Below are 18487 nucleotides of genomic sequence, written 5' to 3' on the forward strand. Positions count from 1 at the left end.
GAATCAGGACCTGGTAAAGTAACTTCAAATGAACCTGCACCATGCCTATGCATCTTCCGATGGCAGGGGTACCCAAAGATACGTTGCTGTTGCGTTCATAGAGAACATAAAATTATAACAAGGGACAATTGATTGATGTTACGAAGTAAATTAGACGTGCTGCAATAACAAATAAATACAGATTACTGTTTAATCTATTATGCGAAGTTCTTGAATGGATGTTCAAATTGAAAAGGGCAAATTAATGCTAATGATATGACTACGCCTATCCTTCTTTAGCAGCAGTGCCGTGCACCAGTTCTGTTTTGGACAGGAAAATAAACGTTTGGTTGTCTCCAAGTTGATCATATGATACAGAATATACTCGTTTGCTACATCTAATTTTCCCCTGAAAGGTGCATTTGTTGCACCCTGTTGTTTGGCCGCTCACCCAACAACACCAGGCACGACGGAACTTGTCTTTTTTTATTGGACGTTGTGGTAGCGCACTACCCTCAAGTGGCCCAATGAAACCAGCCTAATCCTGTTCATGTGTCCGCACCCCGTGGGACCGCCGTTAGGCATAACGTCACGGGGGGAAAGGCGATTTAGTCGCCACTACTTCGTATGCGCATTTCTCTGCGCTCCCTTTCGGCATGCATCAATTTCGTCATTACTATAAAGGCCATCTTGCTCACAGCAAGCCAACAATCTATTTGTCCACAAATTCGTGGAACTAAATTCCTAATGGAAGGTTCCCCTCCAAAAACTCTGTTTACAGACAATCTTTCGCCGTGAAAACGAGGGCAGTGAAATATTACATGTTCTGCGCTTTCCAATTCGGACGGACAGCTTGGACAGAAAGGATCCTCCTCTATCCCACGCTTATGTAGATATTCCTTGAAGCCACCGTGCCCGCTCAATATCTGTGTGAGATGGTAATTTAGTTTGCCGTGTTTTCGCTCGTACCATTCCGCTATATTCCGGACTAGCATGAAGGTCCAGCGCTCTTTTCTCGAATCTTCCCACCGTTCTTGCCACCTAACTATTGTTCGTGACCTTGCGCTTTTCTTAGCGTCTTCAGATGGTCGGCTGAATCCAATGCCATACAGATCGGCCATTTCACCCGAGAGTAGATCTATTGGAATTTTCCTGGATAAAACATGGATCGCGTCGTCGGAACAGCACATGCTATTCGTATAGCAGTAATACGGTAGGCTGCTAGTATATCTTTTGGTGGACCATTTTAGATCTGTGCCATACTGGTGCTGCATATAATATTATAGAGGTGGTTACGTTGGATAATAGCTGACGGGTAGCTTCGCTTGGGCCGCCGATGTTGGGCATTATTCGCATTAGAGTTCCACTAACTCTAGAAACTTTCTCCCCCATCGCCCTGAAGTGCTCCCTGAAAGTTAGTTTTGAGTCAATGATTACTCCTAGATATTTCAAGGAGGGCTTTGAATTTATTTGATAATCTCCTATGGTTAGGACCAACTCATCCACAGTCCGCTTTGAGCTCATCAGAACCACTTCTGTCCTATTGCTAGCCATCTCCAGCCCCATGTTCGTCAACCATTCCTTTATTGTACTACGACAATATCATCGGCATAGCCGACAATTTCCGTGCCTCCGGGAAGGTCGATTTGTAGCACCCCGTCATACATCGCATTCCAAAGAGTTGGACCTAGAACAGATCCCTGAGGGACACCGCCCGTGGTGTTGTGCTTTCTTAGTCCCTCATCCGTATCAAAAGGGAGTACTTTGTCGCTTAGATAGCTACAAATTATTCGGAGCAGGTACGGAACTTGTCTTGGGACACCCAAAGTGCACTCACGCTTCTCATGGCTCCAGCGGGTTAGCGGCTTCCTAGAACTTAAGCCACTTGCTGCTTCTAGATCTGACAGCTTTCAGCTGGAGTCTTAGCCTGGCAAGCGCAGGACACGAGCACAGAAAGTAATCGATGGTTTCCTCCTCCAACCCGCACTTCCTACATCTGCTATCACTGACCAAGCCTAATTTAAAGGCATGTGACGCCAGAAGGCTGTCCAGTAAGAATACCCGTCATGAGTCTAGTCTACAGTTTAATGATAATGAAAATATAAGAATCAGTGTTTATGAATAACATATTTTAATTAAACTCTTACAACAACCTGATCGGTGGCTACATCGCCATGTAGGTAGTGTGGTGTTCCACATTGTATAAACGTAGGTACTGTATGTGCTCAACCGTGCAAATTGACATTAGCAGTAACATTATTTACATAAAAATAGCTTGGTATTTGTGCAGGCCTCAATATAGCATACATTGGTCCAGTTCGGTGTGCACCAGCCACTGGTACTAACACCTTTGAATGCATATCTTTCATATAGGATGGATGTCCAGCAGTGCTCCGGTTGTGCCAATATGTAATGAGCTGCTCCGTCTCTTGGTACGGCTGTATAGGTATAGGCGGGTTGTTGTTGTTGTTGTAGCAGTGCTTCGCCCCACCTAACAGCCGCGACCGATCATAAATTGTCATCAATATCCTCTAACGGGAGTCCAAGGAAACTTGCTGTTTCAACAGGGGTGGACTATAATGAAAGGGGCGTTTGGCGTTGGTTCCACATTACAATTAAAGAGATGGTTGGTGTCATGTGGGGACACATTGCAAGCGGGGCATACATTTTGTATGTCGGGGTTGATTCTGGATAGGTAAGAGTTTAACCTGTCAGTATCCAGAACGAAGTTGAGCAAGAGTGACACGCGTTTCCCTGGGGAGTATGCGTTCCTCTTCCACAAGTTTTGGGTACTTTTCTTTGAGTACTGGATTCACCGGGCAATTCCCGGCATAAAGGTCCGACGCCTGTTTGTGGAGTTCACCAAGGACCTGCTTGTGTTTTTTTTTTGCTTCATACGGCTGGGTTCTCAGGTGCCGTATTTCCTCAAAATGCTTACGGAGATGACTCCTTAGGCCCCTAGGCGGTGTTGGCTCATCAATCAGATGTCTGTTTGGATGCCCAGGTTTCTGAGTATTCAACAGGAACTGTTTGGTTAGCATCTCATTTCTCTCCCTGATGGGGAGTATTCTCACCTCATTATGTAGGTGGTGTTCTGGGGACATAAGAAGGCAGCCCGTGGTGATTGTGAGAGCAGTATTTTGGCAGGCCTGTAGCTTCTTCCAGTGGGTAATTTTTAGGCTTAGCGACCATATGGGTGACGCGTAGCACGTAAACGGCTGGCCAATTGCTTTGTATGTAGTAATGAGCGTTTCTTTATCTTTTCCCCAGGTACTGCCAGCAAGGGATTTGAGGATTTTATTACGGCTCTGGATTTTCGGAACAATTGCGGCTGCGTGCTCACCAAAATGTAGATCCTGATCAAACGTCATACCCAAGCTTTTGGGGTGTAGGACAGTCGGTAGCGTAGTGCCATCGACGTGGATGTTCAAAATGGTCGACATTTGGGACGTCCAAGTTGTAAATAAGGTCGCGGAAGATTTAGTCGAAAAAACTGGAGAGATGAGGGAGGTAGCCGTTTATTCTGTTGCAGAGCTCATCGATCTGTGGGCCTGTGCCTGTGGCCATTATTGTGCCGTCATCGGCGTATGAAACGATAGTGACTCCTTCTGGTGGTGAAGGTAGCTGAGATATGTAGAAATTAAACAAGAGGAGATAGGACACCACCCTGTGGCACCCCTTGTTTAATTCTTCTTGGTTTTGATGTTTCGTTTCTAAATTGCACCGATGCCTGCCGACCACCCAGATAATTTGCGGTCCACCTTTTAAGACATGGGGGAAGGGTAGACCCTTCCAGGTCTTGCAGTAACGTGCCATGGTTGACCGTATCAAAAGCTTTTGATAGGTCTAGCGCTACGAGTACTGTTCTATGGTGGGGGTTTTGATTTAAACCGCAATTTATCTGGGTGCTGATGGCATTTAGCACGGTGGTTGTGCTATGGAGTTTTCTGAAGCCATGCTGATGAGAGGATAGCTGCCAATTTGCTTGGAAGTAGGGGAGCAAAATGGCTTCAAGCGTCTTTGCTACTGATGATAGGAGAGATATCGGACGATACGACTCTCCTATGTTAGCTGGTTTCCCAGGCTTTAGTAGCGGGACCACCTTGGCCATTTTCCATTTTTCGGGTATGACAAAGGTGGAAAGAGACAGGTTGAAGCCATGTGCTAAGTATTTGAAACCCTCTTTCCCTAGGCTTTTAAGCATCGGCATGGCTATGCCGTCTGGGCCCAATGCTTTGGATGGTTTAGCGTGACCAATGGCATCTTCAACCTCTCTGGCGGTGATGGTAATTTGTGACGCGCTGAATTTATGTTTATGTGCGTGTCTGTTGGCCCTCCGTCTATCTTTGTCGACCGTAGAATGCATTACATATTGACGGCAGAAAGCGCTAGCGCATTTTTTCGAATTCGACAGCACTTTATCGCCGAAGGCGATGGAAACTTTGTCATTGTGCTTAGACGGATTCGATAGGGACTTTACGGTGGACCAAAGTTTACCCACACCGGCAGAGAGGTTACAACCTCTTAGGTTCTCCTCCCATTCCGCCCGCTTGTGTTCATCCACAAGCAATCTGATGCGTTGGTTTATATCCCTTATTTAGGGGTCGCCTGGGTCGAGCTGTCTTATAAGGTCACGTTCTCTCGCTAAATTTGCGGCCTCCGCCGGGAAGTGGGGCCGAATTTCGGGAAGGCGGGAATGAAACGTGCCGAGGCGGATTCAATGACCTTGCGGAAAGGACGCTCCCCTTGGCGGACATCAGTCGGGATAGGGAGGGCAGCAAAGAGGTTGTCTGTAAAAGATTTGTATTCCTCCCACTTTCCTTTTTTAAAGTTTATTAAAGTGCGTTTTTCTGTAACGATGAAGTCGGCGGAACGCTCGAACGAAATAAGTATAGGCAGGTGGTCGGATACCAATGTTACCATCGGATGCCAGTTGACGCAGTTTACCAAGTTCTGCGCTCACGATTGAGATATCCGGCGAACTGTGACAGCTTCCTACCATACGTGTGGGGGCGTCTCCGTTTATTGTGCAGAACGTCGTTTCTTCTATTTGATCCGCCAACATCTCACCCCTACTGTCCGCCCGCAAGTTTGAATGCCATAGATCGTGATGGGCATTAAAGTCGACTAAGATAATGCGATTGTTGCCAGTGAGTAAGGCGCTAATATTAGGGCGGTATCCACTGGGGCAACAGGTGGCAGGAGGGATGTAGATGTTGATGATTTCTAGGTTTGCATCGCCTGACCGGACAGATAGGCCTAGACGTTCTAAGACATTGTCCCTGCGGTCGATGCCAGGATCAAATATATGATATTGCACAGAGTGGTGTATGATAAACGCGAGGCTGCCTCCATTTCCGCTCATGCGATTTTTTCTGTGGACATTATACCCAGAACAGGTTTGCAGTGCAGATCTTGCTGTGAGTTTAGTCTCTTGAATCGCAACAATTCGGATGTTGTGCCGCTTCATGAAATCGACTATCTCCGTGATCTTTCCAGTTAATCCATTACAGTTTAACTGCAGAATTCTGAAGTGCATAGGGAGAGACGTCGCCACTCTGGGAGTAAGTGACGGGTGACTACGCCTGGGTCGACTACGCAGGAGCTGCATTGGGCGGATGTCGCAAACATATATATTCTGTGCTGGCAAACGGTGCAAACGGGGTTAGGGACTAAGAGTCTTTTTCCCTGACCTACATGATTGCTTCGGAAAAGAGGGGGGGGGGGGGGGGGGGGGAGAGAAGACGGTGGCAGGGGCTGATGCTCAGCATTGCTACCGACTCTACTACGAAGATAGTACTTATGAGTGATAGCAGCTGTTTGAGTTGATGGCGCCGCGGGGCGCGAGCAGCAGCGGGTACTAGTTGTGGCTTGCTGAGCAGCTGGGCTGCTTGAAGGTAGTGAGGGGGGGGGGGGGGGCGCTAAGGCGTAGACTACGGGACGCCCTTGGACATGAACAGCAAGGAGCCACAAAAGATGTATAAAAGTTACGTGGACGTCGGGTTTTGGGATCGAGCCCAGAACAACCTGTCCGATGCAACCATCCCTTACACGAGGCACACTGAACAGAGTATGACCGTCCTAAAAAGATTCTTTTCCGGCAGATGCAGCAAAACCGTTTCTCAGGACCGGGGTCAGGAGACGGATCCGGATTGGATTCGATACCTTCCCGGATCAAGAGAATATGGAGCAGACCCGCTGCAAGGAGCTGCTGGGAGGATGACAATTTGTGGGAGGGACGCAACAAATTAAATGGGGTTACACTGAAATGACAGTCCTTGGTCGGGAAAAATCCCGAGTCGCTCCGGTACATAGAACCGACTGCCTTGGGAAGCGCGGGTGCAATGTATTACTAGTCTGCTCAAGATCGTATGGTACATAGATGGCACGAAGACGCCAGAGGGGATTGGAGCCAGAGTTTTCGGACCCAGAGCCAAATTATCAGTACCTCTAAAAGCACATCCGAGCATTTTCCAAGCGGAAGTATTCGCCATAAGTTAGTGTGCTAAACTGAACCTTCAGCGCTGATACCCCACTGAAACAATTTCCATACTCAGTCAGACAGTCAGTCCCCACTAAAGGCATTTGCGGCGTTTGAAATAAAGTCAGCACTGGTCCCTCAGTGCGTAGAAAAGCTGAATCAATTAGGAGCACACAATGTAGTAGTGTTGCCCTGGGTCCTAGGCCACAGGGGAGTGGAGCGTAATGAGCAGGCGGACTCAGTGTTTAATTTGTTGCGTCTCTCCCTCAAATTGTCAACCTCCTGGCAGATTCTTGCAGCGGGTCTGCGCCATACTCTCCTCTTCTGGGAAGGTATCGACCCCAATCCGGTCCTTCTCTTGACCCCGGTACTGAGAAATGGGTTTGCTGCGTTTGCCGGAAAAGAATCTTTTTAGGACGGTCATATATATAAGGGTCTGAAATATTTCAATGAACTTCCTCATCAAATAAAGAGTAGTAATAACTTCAATACTTTTAAAAAAAGTTTATTGGAGCATTGTAAAACCCTTCCAATAAGATAAAGTTTTTCTGCTTTTATTTTTTACACACAGAGCGAAAATCACACATATAATACCCTATATACTAGAAGAATTTTTACATAGTTTCTCTATGTTTTTTCTCCAAGCTGAACTTTCTTCTTATTATAAGTTGGTATTTCTTTTTAATAAAATTAAAAAGTTATCATTGAGCAGCGAGAAGAAAAATCTGCTTAAAAATAAGAAGAAACAATAGCGATTTGAAAAGAGTTTCTCTTTGAAAAAGTTAATAAGAATTCACATGAAACTGAAACGACTTCCCCTTTTAATTAAATCAATAAGAAAATCTGCTAAAAATAAGAAGAAAAATTAGCGATTTGAGTAGACTTTCGATTCGATAAAATCAAGAAGAATTCATATAAAAATGAAACGACTTTCCCTTTTAATTGAATCAATAGGAAATACACTAGAATTTAGAAATGTCCTTTCCAAGCTACATTAAAAATATATTTTCTAATATTAATGAGATACATATATTCTCATTTTTTTGAGAATAAAAATATTTTTTTAATAAAAGAAATCATTTATTTTCAATGATAGCCGGTCAACAATTTTTTGTATTAAATTTTATATGAGAATAGGCTTTTCTTGACCATATGGTTGCTATTTTTAGTGCAAGTAAAACTTCACTATTGCGACCCAACGTTTCGCTAAGCACCTTAGCTTCCTCAGGGGCGAAAATGCATTTATTTAACATTATTTTCATCAAAAAACATTGAAGAATTACATGAAATTGTAAAAATTTTGAATTTTGTTAATATACCGAAACAATAAAATTTTTGTATAAGGTCACTTACAAATATATGTACGTAAAATATCACAATTTGCATAACTACAACTAACACATCAATACCATCTGTGCGTGGTACATTTGTCAACTAAAATTGAAAATTATATGCAAAGCAAATAAGCCGCTGCAATGCAGTCAGTGTCCTCTTTTATGTTTACTGTTTTGTCCCTTTTCTGCATTATTCTTAAGCTCTCTATGGTGTATCTGATCTTTGTCCGTTTTTCTTTATCTAATATTTTGGCATTTTGTAAATCAGCTGTGTGGCCACTCGCTGTGGTGTGCTGTGAGAGAGCTGTGTTTGTTTTCTTCTTTCTAATGTCCGCTTCATGTTCATTTAGGCGAACGCCAAAGCTTCGTTTGGTTGTGCCTATGTATATTTTACCACAGCTTTCGTTCTCTGTTCCTTTGCATGGTATTTCGTATACAATATTATTATGTTGTGAAGTTTGAAGTGGTGTTTTTGTTTTTGTAAAAATGCTTCCAATGTTTTGTTGGATTTATATGCCAAGCGTATGTTACTTTTGTTGGATGTGATGGTTTTGTCGAAGTTCTCTGTCAGTCTAGGTATATATGTAACACTGTAATATTGTTTGGGCTGATCTGTGGTATCTTTTGTTGCTCTCTTATTGCGATTGTTTTCAATATTTGCTATTTTTTCCCTTATTAGGCTGTGTATAAGTGTTTGTGGGTAGTTGTTGCTGGTGAGAATTTCTTTAATTTTTCTAATGTTTGCATCCCAGAACTGTTCATGGCTGATATCTAAAGCTTTGTTGATAAGGTTGTTTGCAGTGTTCATTTTGTACTTGAATGGTTGGGCAGATAAGAAATTTATCAACCGGCCAGAAGAGGTAGGTTTTGTGTACCAGTCTAGCATAAGTATGTTGCTCTTTCTATGAACGCGCGTGTCTAAGAAGGGGATGCTGAAATTTGTTTCTGTTTCCAGGGTGAACTTAAGTTTGTCGTGGTACTTGTTGAATGTATCTAGAATAGTGTCTAGGTCTTTTCTTTTGACTATAGCGAAGATGTCGTCAACGTATTTCACCATGAACTTTATATCTATGTTATGTTGTGTTTTAAGTTTGGATATGGCGTCGTTTAGTAAGTCATCTAAGACTATGTCTGCAATGGTTGGCGAAAGAGGGTTGCCCATAGGCATACCAAATGTTTGGGCATACAATTTTTCACCCCACAGGAAATAATTATTGTCTTTTAGACAGAAATCCAACATTTGTTGGAAAATTCGCCTCGGTATTTTTGTGGTTTTTTGTATTTCCTCCCACTTTTTTAAAATTATTTTTGTGGCGAGAAGAATTGGAATATTGGTGAACAATGACACAACGTCAAAGGAAACAAATATGTCTTCGTCTTTAACACTTATGTTTTTCAGTTTTTCTTTAAACTGGAACACATTTTTTATATTATATTCTTCCGACACAAGATTTTTTAGTATATTTCCTACGTACTTTGACAGATTGTAGCATGGTACATTAACTGCTGATATAATTGGACGAAGGGGAATATCAGGCTTATGAATTTTAGGAAGCCCATATATTCTTGGGGCGATTGCCGTGGAACATGCCAATCGTTGCTTCTCTTTAGAATCGATTATTTTATTTTTGTAAAGCTCGTCCACTATTTTGTTATTTTTCTTTTGCAGATCATTAGTGGGGTATTCTCTCATAGCTCTATACGTACTCTTGTCTTCTAATATTTTGTTCATCTTTCTCATGTAATCTTCTTTATACAGTGCCACTGTTTTATTTCCTTTGTCCGTGTCTGTTATGATGATGTTTTTATGTAAAGTAAGAAAGGATTTCGTTTTATTAAAAGCTTGCAGAATAAATTTTTCTTTTGCACTGTGTCTGGAATTTCTTTTGAAATGCAATATTCGATTGCTCAATTTATTTCTCGCCACGTCTTTAGCTTTATCGTCTCCTATGTTTTGTATAAACTGTTCCATTTCAGCAATAATATTTATTGGTGTGAAGTTTGTTTTTGTTGTGGGTATTGTAAATTTCTTGCCAAGAGAAAGTAGCCACTTGACTTCGTCTGGAAAGTCAATATCGGTTTTGTTTACAAAAAAGTCGTTGTTCATTTGAATACCCATAACGCAAATTTGTTGGTACTTTAGTTTATTTAATTTTGACTTATGTGTTTCTTCTCTTTCTTTTGTTACTCTTTGGCTCAAGAAGTTTTGTTTCTCGGTAAAGTCGCAAAAATCTGTCTCATCTAACTCTCGCTTTAATCTGTGTTCTGCATGATATATGTTGTTACTTGTGCTTTTTATGTTTATGTTTGTTTGTGTGATTTCAATGTTTAATATTTTGTTTAGAAATAGTTGTTTGGTTTTTTCTAGTTGTTTTTTTACCTTTTGGGAAGTGGTGTTAATTGTGATGTTTTTGATGGCATTACTTAGATGGGTTGGGGTTAGGTTATATTTTTTGCATTCCAACAAAAACTTTAGTTGACTGTTTAGGTTGGCCAACTTTTGTTTTTGCTTGCTAAAATGTTTTAAAGTGATGCAAGTATTATACCCGTATTTGTATTTCATATGTAGGTAGTAATTCTTCATTTTTGTTGTTTTTTCGTTTTTATTTCTTGTATAAAAGTTCTTTTTATTGTATCTTATTATTTATTACAACTTACATTCCAATATCTTTTTGGTCTTACAACTTAATACAATTATTTAAAACATAAAAGTGCACTGGTGGACCATCTATCATATCAAAAGTTAAAAGATTGTACTCTTTAGTTTCACTTCCAATTAGATATGATTGAAATCTTTCGGAACAACTCAAATACACATGCCTTTTTGCAACGATAAAAACATATTGTTCTTTTACTAAAAAATCACAAATTTCATTTATTTTAACTACATCTTCAGTTATTGTGACAATTTGTCCAATTTTAAAATTATGGCCTCTAAAAACAATAGCGTCTGTTCGATTGTATAAATGAAAATCTTTCAGATTCATTGAGGAAATGTAAGCATTATTTTCTACTTTCAAAGGACACTAATTATTTATTATATATTCGGTTGAATAAATTTTTTATTTAGAATGGCATTTGCAAATCCCAAAGACGCTTTTGTCGCTAATGTTAGAGGTACATTGACCCTTGACGTAATACTTCGCGCATACTTTTTATGTATTTGATGTTCAGATTCAAATCTAAATGACCACAAGTACCTAAGAGGGCCTAGTTTTTTAATAACTGTAGTATAATGAAGCATATTGTGATGTTTGGGTTTTAAGTTTTCTTTGAATAGTTTTTGATATAAAGAAATATGTTATCTTATCAAAAGTTGTAAGTTTAGAAGAATACTGTTGTCAAAATTTGGATATGAAACTATATCAACATTTTTTATAAAAATAACTAAAAATTTGAAAACAACATCGTTTTTGTCAACTAGGTCACCTATAATTAGCAGTATGAAAATGGTAAACGATTTCATTTGCTTCGCACTCATTTTAAAACTTGTACTTGCTATGTGATTTTTATGAATAGGGGGGGCTCACCGTATTGAAACATTTGTTTTCTGTAATTTAAGGTCTCTAAAGTAAACATTTTCTTTTCATAAATAAAATAATTTTAAATTTTTGAAAAGTTGTACTTACAAACTCCGCTGAACAAATCATGCATAATGTCGCATGCTATGTTATCAACAACATGAAAGTCTGGCAGTGAATTAAATATAGAAGTTTCTTTTATGCCAGTTTCTTTTGAGTTATTCAAAGATATATCAATATCGTAATTACTTTTATTTCTTGAAGAATCGGAAATCTCAATGCAATCTCTTTGTGTTTGTTGCCTCATTCTTTTACATATTCGGCAAAAAGAATTTTCCGAAAATGATTTAACGTATCCCAACTCTGCGTTAAGACCTAAATTGTCGCCTAATATTTGCACAAGTTTAATGAATATTTTGAAGCTCTTGCCATCTGCTTCGATGACCAAACCGTCTGTCTGCAATGTATTTAATATTTCTATTAGTGGCTTTAAGGCTTTATTAATACCATTTTCATATAGATCTATAGATTTTATAAATCCAGCGACAAATATATTTGAAAGACGACTACTTTGGCTCTTTCGCAAACACGCAAATGTATAATAATACCACAAATTTTCTGTTGGCCACATTTCGACCCTAATGGGTCATTAATTTCAAAGTCGTCCAAATATAGGAATAGAGGTATTGTTAAACAAGTCGGATCGGTATAACATTTAATCCAAAGACTTCCACTCAGAAAAGTAGAATACGTGTGGGAATTTGCTATTTCTTGAATACAAGAAATTATTTCTTTTAGGACACTGTCGCTTTCGAGAAACTTTTTAATTTGAAACGGAATATCTACAAGGGTTATTTCTGTTTTTGTTCCTGTTAAAGTAGGATTATTATTCAAAGCTATTACTGATAACTCATTGCTTAAAACATATTTCTTTGGAGGCTTGAAATATTGCATATTTTCCAATTCGTTAAAAAATTTATATTCAGTATCAACAAACGAAAAAGGCTGATATATACAATGCATTATCTCTTTAAAAAATAGTTCATTACTATTGTTTACAATCAAAAGTTTAATTACTTCACATATGGGGGCAGTAATATTTTCTGTTATTGAATGTTGAATGTCAAGAACACTTTTTCTTGAAAAATTTGGATTGTTATGAAGATTAAGAAGAAAATAGATAATCGATTTTTTAAAATCTAAATTGAATGTTCGGAACTGTTCAATTGAGTTATATACTGAATGCTCAATATTCATTTCACTTTCTTCAACAACATTTTGTTTTGGTATTTCAATACTTAATTTCAAATTAAGGTCCTTTATGTGTTTGTCTACATGTTTTTGAAAACGATAAATGTTAGTGAACATTTGATCACAACTTTCGAATTTACATATAAATTTATAAATATCTGGCACGCCATGGTAAACTTTGATGTGGCTGATAAAAGCGCTTGTACTAAGGAAATTTTGGTCACACACGAAGCAAGAAAGTTTGGGCATTTTGGAATATTTTCTGTTTTTTATTTAAGACAAATCTAATTTACTTAATAAACTTGAAACTGAGGGGAAATCTTCAGACTTTAGTTCAAAAAAGTATTGCTCCAAAAATGCCCAAACTTGCTATTGTGTGCGTATTAAATTTGAAAAACATGACTTAATAATGTACTCAACAGCTTTCATAAATGAGAAACATTTCCATTTGAGGCCGCCACAAAATACATAACATTGCGATATATCCGAAAAATCTGTGCCCACAGCTATTATACGAGGCTGTAGTGTCCGTTTTTTGTCAGCATAATCCTTAATTAGTGCAGGAATACTTGGCATTATGTTATTTGGGGTTGAAACCAGAGTTATAAAATCGTATTGGGTATCAGCAATCGTAGGTTTTTCATTGCAGAATACATTGCAGTAGCAACATAGTTGAAGGTATATGATTAGATAAAATTTAAATAAACTGACATTGAAATATTTGTGTTAAAAACTTTAGAGAGGAGCAGTTCTCTGCTTGCTTTGTCCTTAACATCACACTGCAAGATTGGCATTATTTTTTTATAAAAGTTGTCCAGCTTCAAAAATAATTGATTTGATTTGCCTGGATACATATTTTCGAAATCTATCTCGACCTAAGAATAAATTTATTTAAATTTTTAAACGAAAGCTAAATCAAAATACTTACTAATTCATAACCGTTGGAATCGCTATACCTAGGCCAATCCTCCAACAAATCTTTTATGGAGTTTGCACTTTTTAGCCTCATAACAGATGTTTCTTTCCAATACGATTTAACTTGATCCCACGGTGTGTAGTTGTGTGTTAGCCAAAATTTCTTTTCTAGGAACTCTTCTAAAATTTCAAAAAATAATAATTAATTAAATTAAATTATTAAATAATTTTCAAATGGAGACTAGTATTTCTAACCATGCGATGTTTCTTCTGTTTCAATTTCAGTGCTTGAAGGTCTTTCAATCCTGATAGAGTTTGCGCAACGTGAATACAGTTTGCCGGAGGGATTCTTCTTTCCTTTTTTTCTATCCTGAAAAGATAACGCAATCATCTTTTGAAAAAAATGCACTGTAAACAAAATAAATTATCTAAAATAAACGCAATATTTTAGCATCATAAAACAATCACTTCGTTATACTCAAATATAATGGGCTATAAATTTGCATACTTTGCATTTTTCTAAAAGAAAGTTAGAAAGTAATTGACGTAATTGTTTTCCACAAAGCTAAAATATGTAAGCCACAGTCAAAAAATCTAACAAACTATTTAAATTACCGGTTTTTCCTTTGGGAATATTTGACATATTGCATTTGCCCATTGCTTCATGTCTGAGTAATTTCATCTTCCGACCGGTGCCTGTATAGCTTTCTATAATACAATAGGGGGACTCATGTAACCGTATAAATGCCTTATAAAGTGTGTAAACGTATAAATTTATCTAGTGCGTAAACGAGCTGTCAAATTTTGTATGAAAAATCATTTACACAATTTGTATAAATTTACGCGCACATTTCATTGTGTAAACGCGGTAAACTCAAAGGAATGCAACCTTGCAGACATTACAGCAGGCATTTTCATCAGAAATATCCAACATCAACAAGTAAATGCATTTTAGTTTTGATTTTTCACTTAATCTTGGCATTTTTTAATTTGTATAATAATCAAAAAAATTTTGTTCGGCAATAATACAGCTGATAAACATTCAAGTTTATCAATAGTATTACTAGGTGCGTTCATATAACAGCGTGTGTAAATGGATATAATTTTACACCTTATAAGTTTATATGCTTTCATGAGTCCCCCTAATGTGTGAGCGTCTTTTGATGTTTATTATCAATATATCCCTTCTGATCGTGAAAAGCAAGCACAAGTTGGCCTCTGACAGTCGATTTCAAAAGATCATAAACGTTAAATGACGTATTTTCAGACGGCAATGAAATTGGTGTTGATTCTCTGGATTTAACGGTGTCTAAATCGTTCGATATTTTTTCCAACCAACTCAATATTGTACTATGCCCTGAGTCGGTATCTCTGTCACACATTAATGGAATATTCTGGAAAAACTATAATTAGAGCAATCATATATTTATTTAAAGATAAAAACTTACCAAACGATTTCTCCACTCCCTCAATCCAGACTTGAACTTTATTTTCTCGCCGAAAAATTTGCTTTCCAAACTATTAAAGAGAGCTTCTAAATCTTCAATTTCAATTTTTTTTTAAAACGGGATAAGTCATGATGCCGCGTTCATTTAAAATGTGCATGATTTCATCATTCAATTCCCATGATTTCATCAATTCCAATATTTCAGCTACACTAGGAGCGCGTCGATATCCGCCATTTTAATTTTTGTGCGTTGTTGCGTTGTAAAGCTCACTGAAAATGTTTGCACTTTGAGTTTTTAACACATTTCAATATAAAAACTTTCAATTGCATATACATACATATGAAATTGAATGAAAACTTTTATAAATTTATGTTCATATAAGGTTTAAAAAGATTTAAATAATTTCACAGCGATTGAATTTAAACATTAAAATCATAAACTTCATTTGTCCGGCTTGTCTGTCCCACGAATAGAAAAACACTGAGCATTTCGCTAACTACATTTGCAAGAACAAGAAATATACCACTGAATTAATACTGTTTTCGTAACGGTACTATCGCTACAAAAAAAAAAAAAAAAACAAAATATATGCTATCTAGTAGTGTTTAGAGGAAATACGTCTTAATAAAATCAAGAAGCTCCTTGTAAAAATTAGAAGTAACCCTTTTAAATAAAGAAAAAAGTGTTACTTGTTGCAATTAAGCCGTTCTCCGTTTTATTTTTGAATTATTAACTGAAAATGCCACATTTTCAACAGAAAAATTTGAAAATAAGGCGATATATGGTAATTTCAAACTGATTATCGTTTTAATAAATTTAATAGGATTTTCAACATGAAAATAAAAATAATATCTTCTAAAAATTTCTTCGTTTTCATCTCCCGTCATACCCCATCGCCTAAAAATATTTTAAGACGTTAAACTCATATTTTTTAGGTGACATTTTTGGCTCTGTGCATGATATATCCGATACTGGAGCGCGAAAAGGGAATGGCAATATTGGAAGCAGCAAAATACAATGCACCCGGCCCTATGGAAAAGAAAATCGGTCCCCACCTGTAACTCCAAACATTTCCAAAAACTAATTTCGCTGAAATTCGGTATTTTCAGCCGATATTTACTGTTGCTGATCGGAATCACTCGCATTACATTATGAGGAAATACGGCACCTGAGAACACAGCCGTATGAAGCTAAAAAACACAAGCATGTGTTCAGTGAACTCCACAAACAGGCGTCGGACCTCTATTCCGGTGATTCCTGTACTCAAAGAACAAAACTAGCAGAGGTGGAACGCACTCTCCCTAGGGAAACGCGAGTAGTCACTCTCAACTTCGATCTGGATACCGTAACAGGTTAAACTCTTACCTATCCAGAATCAACCCCGACATACAAAATGTATGCCCCGCTTGCAATGTGTCCCCACATGACACCAACCATCTCTTTAACTGTATTGTGGAACAAACGCCTCTAACACTCCTCTCATTATTGTCCACCCTGTTGAAACAGAAAGTTTCTTTGGACTCCCGTTAGAGGACATTGATGACAATTTGTGATCGGTTGCACCTATTGGATGGGGCGAAGCACTGCTACAACAACAACAGCAGGCGGACAACACGGAAAGAGAGGCAGCAACTGCATGACCCATCGATCCCGAGCCGTTCCTGCCAGTTGGCTCACAGGGGTATTTATTAGCAGAAGGGAGGGAAAAGAGAGAACACTGGCGCAATATGCCAGGCCTGGGTCAATCTAAGTTACTGTTAGGGGGTTACAGCACAACTCGATATAGGGCATTAATAGGCCTCTCAAAAAGATAACCTAAGAACCCTAACGGCTATTCTTACAAGACACTGTGGACTGAACAGTCACATGCAAAAGCTGGGTATAATATCGAACAACACATACCGATTTTGTGATGGATCAGCAGACGGCGGACCATATCCTTCTAGATTGCGGCGCAATTTCAAGACGTAGGGCTATGTTTATGGGCTCACCATGGCCTGAGCATTCCCACATTTAATCCCTCAAGCCAAGAACACTGCTGGGGTTCATCAAGGAAGTCGGCTAGGATGAGGTGCTATGAATGAGATGTGCAAGCCACTGTGCAATCCTCAATAAATTATCTATCTATCTACGTTCCGGTAACAAGCACCATTGTGGTACTAGCCCCACCATCTCGGGAACTATTGATATGACTACATTAAACCTTCTAGGGATTGAGTAATAATAATGACCGCAATGCGAAAGTCTGCTAAAATGTACCATTCTCCATGGAATGCTCGATATATAACTTTCCACGTTTTGAAACAGCGATGAAAAGAGCAAAATTTACTAAAATTTTAACTGGCTGTGGGTATTAAGGTGTTGATGTCCTCTCTTAACGCAATGTAATTACAACTGCGATGCAGGGAAAATGACAAAAATCTTGCAAATCTACTGATAATAATTAATTCCTCCCCTTCTATGCAGTTCTATGCATACATACATATGTATTTTTCTCTCCAAACGCTAATTAAAAAAATTAATTGGTTTTCACATGAACTCTGTCGTATTTGAATTCTTCAGTTGATTATCAACAAAAGCATGACAAATTATCACTAAAAATTCATACATGTTGCTTATATATTTAATATGGTAGCCAATTTACTTACCCTTTCTGGTGCGATGATTTCTGGACAATCGGGCCTGACTAGACGCGATTTTTTTTTGCCTTAAGAGAGCGTGCTTAACGCGAACCATATCATGTTATGGCACACCTTTGGTGATGAAAACAATCCAAGACATTTCTGCTTCTAATGCTTCTAGGATAGCAGCAGCAGCTCCCGGTGGCGCGTAGTGCCACCCTTTTTTAGGGAAATACATCCAACCAGTTTGGTACCGTATTCCAAAGCATGTTGGTTGTAAAGTACCTTGTATCCTTGGCAAATGACACATGAATCTGCATTTAATTGTAGATTTCCTCTGATTTTGGCATATTCTGAGCTGAATCGCAACCTGGCGGAGATGCTATCTATTAGAATAATATAACATTTTTTTTATTATTTAAAAATGCACATACGTATGAATGAAAATCAGAAAGTAAATAATGTTGGTGTTGTTGTAGCGATAAGGACACTCCCCGTTATCGACTTTGTTGGTCCTTTGCCGGATGCAGATCGGGTACGTTCCGGGAACCATTAAGGTACTAGCCCGACCATATCGGGAGCGATTTAGTATGACATGAAACCTTGTAGGCCATCCCGTCGATTCTATACAACTAAATATGGTAACGATTTAAAAGACGGTGCATCACCTAATTTTTATCAAAAATTATCAAACGTGGAATCAAAAGACGCGCCTCGAGCTCCGTTTTTATTATTATTTGATATTTTTAAATTAGGTGGTGCACCGTCTTGTAAAACGTTACCCTTAATATTATTTTGGGCGAAGGCCGCCAACGCAAAAAGATGGTCTCTGCAACAAAATTTTTAATTTCCGTCACATGTCACAACTAAAAGCACAAGATATTTTTCGTTGTAAACAATGATATTTTTTCTCCGTTTCAAAGTTTCCCGGAATAAT

General features: G+C 38.5%; 2 protein-coding genes across 5 annotated transcripts in view; one reads left to right on the top strand and one right to left on the bottom strand.

Annotated features, from left to right (window-relative positions):
• Positions 1–18487, top strand: part of LOC137249234 (zinc finger protein 93-like) — a 169780-nt gene that overhangs the window by 142510 nt on the left and 8783 nt on the right. The gene's annotated exons all lie outside the window — the stretch shown is intronic.
• LOC137247699 (uncharacterized) lies at positions 10492–18471 on the bottom strand. Of its 4 annotated transcripts, XM_067778662.1 has the most exons (7): positions 18333–18471; positions 17578–18182; positions 14930–15198; positions 14097–14875; positions 13737–13851; positions 13495–13661; positions 10492–13441 (listed from the first exon to the last, which is right to left on the bottom strand). In XM_067778662.1, the coding sequence occupies exon 7, from the start codon at positions 12813–12815 to the stop codon at positions 11847–11849; it is 969 nt and encodes a 322-aa protein (XP_067634763.1). In that variant the 5' UTR covers positions 12816–13441; positions 13495–13661; positions 13737–13851; positions 14097–14875; positions 14930–15198; positions 17578–18182; positions 18333–18471; the 3' UTR covers positions 10492–11846. The 4 variants fall into 3 exon arrangements, with proteins under 4 accessions (XP_067634763.1, XP_067634761.1, XP_067634765.1 ...); XM_067778660.1 differs by having other exon boundaries at positions 17578–18471; XM_067778663.1 differs by lacking the exons at positions 14097–14875; positions 14930–15198; positions 17578–18182; positions 18333–18471 and having other exon boundaries at positions 13737–14060.

The sequence above is a fragment of the Eurosta solidaginis genome, chromosome 4 (genome assembly GCF_040869045.1).
Source record: "Eurosta solidaginis isolate ZX-2024a chromosome 4, ASM4086904v1, whole genome shotgun sequence".
Taxonomy (NCBI): domain Eukaryota; kingdom Metazoa; phylum Arthropoda; class Insecta; order Diptera; family Tephritidae; genus Eurosta; species Eurosta solidaginis.